The 4,476-nt window shown below is 42.6% G+C and overlaps 1 protein-coding gene across 1 annotated transcript in view; it reads right to left on the reverse strand.

Annotated features, from left to right (window-relative positions):
* The window catches only part of LOC128638969 (hepcidin-2-like), a 1,949-nt gene extending 1,714 nt beyond the window's left edge, over positions 1-235 (reverse strand). The window contains exon 1 of the mRNA XM_053691112.1: positions 115-235. Within this exon, the coding sequence (XP_053547087.1) occupies positions 115-197 (83 nt within the window). The 5' untranslated portion in view covers positions 198-235. The remainder of the gene's footprint in view (positions 1-114) is intronic.
* Between the last annotated feature and the right edge of the window lie 4,241 nt (positions 236-4,476).

A 4,476-nucleotide genomic window follows, 5' to 3' on the forward strand; every position in this document is an offset into this window, starting at 1 on the left:
ATTTAAAGTAGTTTTCAATAGACATAGAAAAATTATAGGGCAACAGTTAATATGCTGAATAGCCTCCCTTTCTTTAGACCATAAATCAATACAGTAAATGGAACTATGAGTTACTTACCCCCATCACTGAGTACAGAGAAGCTTAGATGGCAGATAATAGTGAGGATCACAAGTGAGCAGAGAACTGCAGATTTCATTGTCTCTTATGTATCTTGCAGGTGTGTCCAGTTTCTGACTTCTGGGCTAACTGTGACAATTTGAAGGACAGAGCTGTATTTATAGGCAGGTCTCACACTGTGTCACCTTTCCGGTAATGCATATGATAGGGGTTATCAGTCTTTGACTCCTGATTAACCTGATTTATTTGTTTTTTATATTCCTGGTGATGATGACTTCTTAAACATACATTTTACTTACAAAGTCAATCATTTAGTACAATCTACTTATACAAACACATTTAAATAGCACTTATACAATGCTTATAGACACATGGAAAGGGAACATTTTCTTTCATGAATCTCAACAATTGATCATAGTAAATGTATTTATTTTACCTACTTAAAGGGACAGTATACTATAAAATAGTTTTTCCCTTAATGTATTTCCAATTACTTTTTCTTACCCGGCTGCAGAGTATAAAAATGTATGAAATTTGCTTTTTTAAGGCTTATTTTGTGTACTAAGAATTAGCTGATTTGTGTTTTGAAGTCACAACCTAAAAAAATGGGTTGAGCCTTGTAGGTATAATCAGATCTCATTACTACTTATCACAGTGTGTAAATATACCCTGCTCCTTTATCTTATATCTGTCCCATTTAACCAATCACCAATACTTGGAGAGAACAATGGAAAATTAACATTTATTAACCTTATCTCTTCCTATAACCCCCTGGTGAGTTGTAATTTCTTTTACTGGCTGTGTTAACACAGCTGGGCCCTCGTGGCCAAAAACTTTCAGGATGGGTGGGGACACCACACAAGCTAAATAAACTAATTCAAATGCCAATATAAGGTTAATGGAAATACTTGTAAACTATTTAAAACACTCCAGCAGGTAAAGTGGTGCGTTGGGAACAAATAAAGGGGAGAAAATTTTTGAGTAAACTGTCCCTTTAATAAAAGTAATGGTTCTATTGGGTGCTGAGGTGATTGCAAAACACTGTAGTGTATTATTGTAGACCCCAAAACACACATGCCTGGTTTATACCATGGAGTTTTGAAGCAGTCACTTTTTTTTTACATGCCCATGCGGGTTCTGTTCAGGAGGGATGAGGGTTAAAGGAGAGCATGGGGATTTAAAAAACTGGTAGGTGGGGGGGGCGGAGCCAGCAGCATTCAGGAGCGGTTGCATGTTCGTGCTTTGCTCCGATGCTATACAATAATATGATTGCTCCTGGAGGACATTTAAACCCTATACTAGCCGTACAGAATTTCTGGATGCTACTTATAGACCCTCATCCCATGACTGGGGGGTGCTAAATTTATTCATTGGAATGGTAATAACAAACTTACAGCGGAGACCTCTCATCGATGTACGGTGGCCATTTTGTTTTTTATTTGCTGTGACTGTGAGAGCAAGCAAACTTCATGAGCCTGTATTGAACATTGAGACCCAATTTTTCTTATGGCAACCCTAGTTGATTGAAATCCGGGACCAGTATGGCGGAAGCTGTTAGTTTCTATGCGGCCATGCGCTGCATTGCTTATGGAACATCACTCCGCTTATTGAGAAGCTACCTTATTCAGCCGGCCTAGACAAACGGCATACCCACATTTCTCAGCCAGAGGCTACAACTTATGCCTGCTATGAAGGGGGATATGTGGGAACCCACACTTTGGAGCCTCACTGCCAAACGCTACCCCTTGGCTGACCTAAGCTGAAGGATTTTTTTTGTTTTTGTTTTGAAGTATCCCCTCTGGCTCACCCGCTTAACACTTTTCTATATGTACCTGTCTGTTTGTATACCATTAAAAAACCCTTACCAGGCTCATGCATAGGAATGTATGTGGGAGCTTGGATGTCTGCCGGCCGGGACATCTGCGGTTAACTCGCAACTCTTATTTATAATTATAATCTAGACTACATACAGATCAGGGACAGCAGAGGACATTCGGGGAGATATCAATATATGAGGTTTGGTATACGTTTATGCATATACAAAACAACTCCAGTTGCGTGTGTATTACTAAAACTAATCTGTTATTACAAATGTTTCTAACATTATAGAGGAGGGACAGGCTGAATATAGGGTTTAATGTGTGCAATACTCATAATCTGTTATTATGGCAACCGCTATATTTGACCGGGCAACCTAACCTTACCTTACAGTCTACGATAATGCTTTTAGGGCGGGCTGGGTCCCAACACTAATACCACCTCTAAATAGGTTATATGGATAAGTCAAATTTCTAGGCTAGTTATTAAGGTTAAACACAGCATTAATCAAGCATGCAATCTATATGTCACAATTATATAACCCCCTCCCCCCCTATAATAAGCCTCCTAGTCTAGGAGGGCTAAATAGGCTGCTAATCTTGCCTAAGCCGCACCCTCACTGTTCTCTATATAGTAACCCTTGCAATACATAGTAACTGCTGATTTTATTTTGATATCCTCGCCTAGTATAGCAAGATTACATTATAAAATATTTTTTATAAGCAAGACTGTTTCTTATATCCCCTTTAGAGTCAATTAAAGTATACAGGGGTCCTCAGAGGCCCTATACAGTATGTAAGGGATATTTATTATATTATTATATACTATTACTAAAGCAGTTTCAACTCTGCCAGCCCAATACTACACATTATTAATATCTTTATTAGCAATACAATTAAAATTTGAGGCTTATATTATGAGGTTCATAAGAGGCCTCTTATCTTTGGGGGTAACCTTCCGCTATATGTTGTTTTTATATTTTTTGTTTATGAGGTCCAAGAGCGGCCTCTTCGGTAAATAAGAAGGGTTTAACTCTTTTATTGGCATTTCCTTGAACTGTTATGGTACTTCTTTTATTCTTGCTGCAGGTGATTATGGTTTTTCATTTTACTTAGTGCAAACGGAGATCACATGTAATGTCTATTAATCTGTAACCTACATATTGATCCTGTCAATAAGCAAATTTGGATTTCTACTGTATACTGCTGCAATTTTGTGTTTGTATGCCAAATTATTACCTCAATAAAAATTATATTAAAAAAAAACACTACAAAAAACTGGTGGTGGTCCCCTACCAGTACCCCCACAGTACCCCTACCCAGTACCCCTACCAGTACACCACCAGTACCCCACCAGTACCCCCCAACAGTACCCCCACCAGTACCACCACCAGTACCCCACCAGTACCCCCACCAGTACCCCCACCAGTACCCCAGTACCAGTACCCCCACCAGTACCACCACAGTCCCCCAACAGTACCCCACGCAGTACCACACCAGTACCACCACTAGTACCCCCACCAGTACCCCACAGTACCCCACCAGTACCCCCACCAGTAACCCACCAGTACCCTTACCAGTACCCCACCAGTACCCCTACCAGTACCCCACCAGTAACCCTACCAGTACCCCACCATTACCCCTACAAGTACCACCACCAGTACCCCTACCAGTACCCCCACCAGTACCCCTACCAGTACCACCACCAGTACCCCACCAGTACCACCACCAGTACCCCCACCAGTAACCTCACCAGTACCCCTACCAGTACCCCACCAGTACCCCACCAGTAACCCACCAGTACTCCCACCAGTACCCCACCAGTACCACCACCAGTACACCTACCATTACCACCACCAGTACCCCCACCAGTACCACCACCAGTAACCCCACCAGTACCCCCACCAGTAACCCCACCAGTAACCCCACCAGTACCCCCCCCAGTACCCTACCAGTGCCACCACCAGTACCTCCCCAGTAACACTACCAGTACCCCCACCAGTACCCTACCAGTGCCACCACCAGTACCTCCCCAGTACCACTACCAGTAACCCCACCAGTACCCCACCAGTACCACTACCAGTACCCCCACAGTACCTCCCCAGTACCACCACCAGTAACCCACCAGTACCCCCACCAGTACCACTACCAGTACCCCCACCAGTACCTCCCCAGTACCACTACCAGTAACCTCCCCAGTACCACTACCAGTACCCCTACCAGTACCCCCACCAGTAACCTACCAGTGCCACCACCAGTACCACCCAGTACCAGCACCAGTACCCCACCAGTACCATACACCCATAATATTCATGTTTTGTCATCATGTATTTGACCCAGCAAACTTTTTTTGTAACCGTAATCTCTGTATAATAAAGCAAAACATCTATGCTTGGTAAAGATGAACAAAATACAATTGCATATTGCAGACCAATAGTCCTGTACACAACATACTGACCAAGGAGAAGTAGTTCCTTCTCTTGAACTCACTACTGTCGCCATATGTGCTAGTCTCCGAAAAAAACGGCAAGGCTATGTGTC

The sequence above is a fragment of the Bombina bombina genome, chromosome 8 (genome assembly GCF_027579735.1).
Source record: "Bombina bombina isolate aBomBom1 chromosome 8, aBomBom1.pri, whole genome shotgun sequence".
In the NCBI taxonomy this organism is placed as follows: Eukaryota; Metazoa; Chordata; class Amphibia; order Anura; family Bombinatoridae; genus Bombina; species Bombina bombina.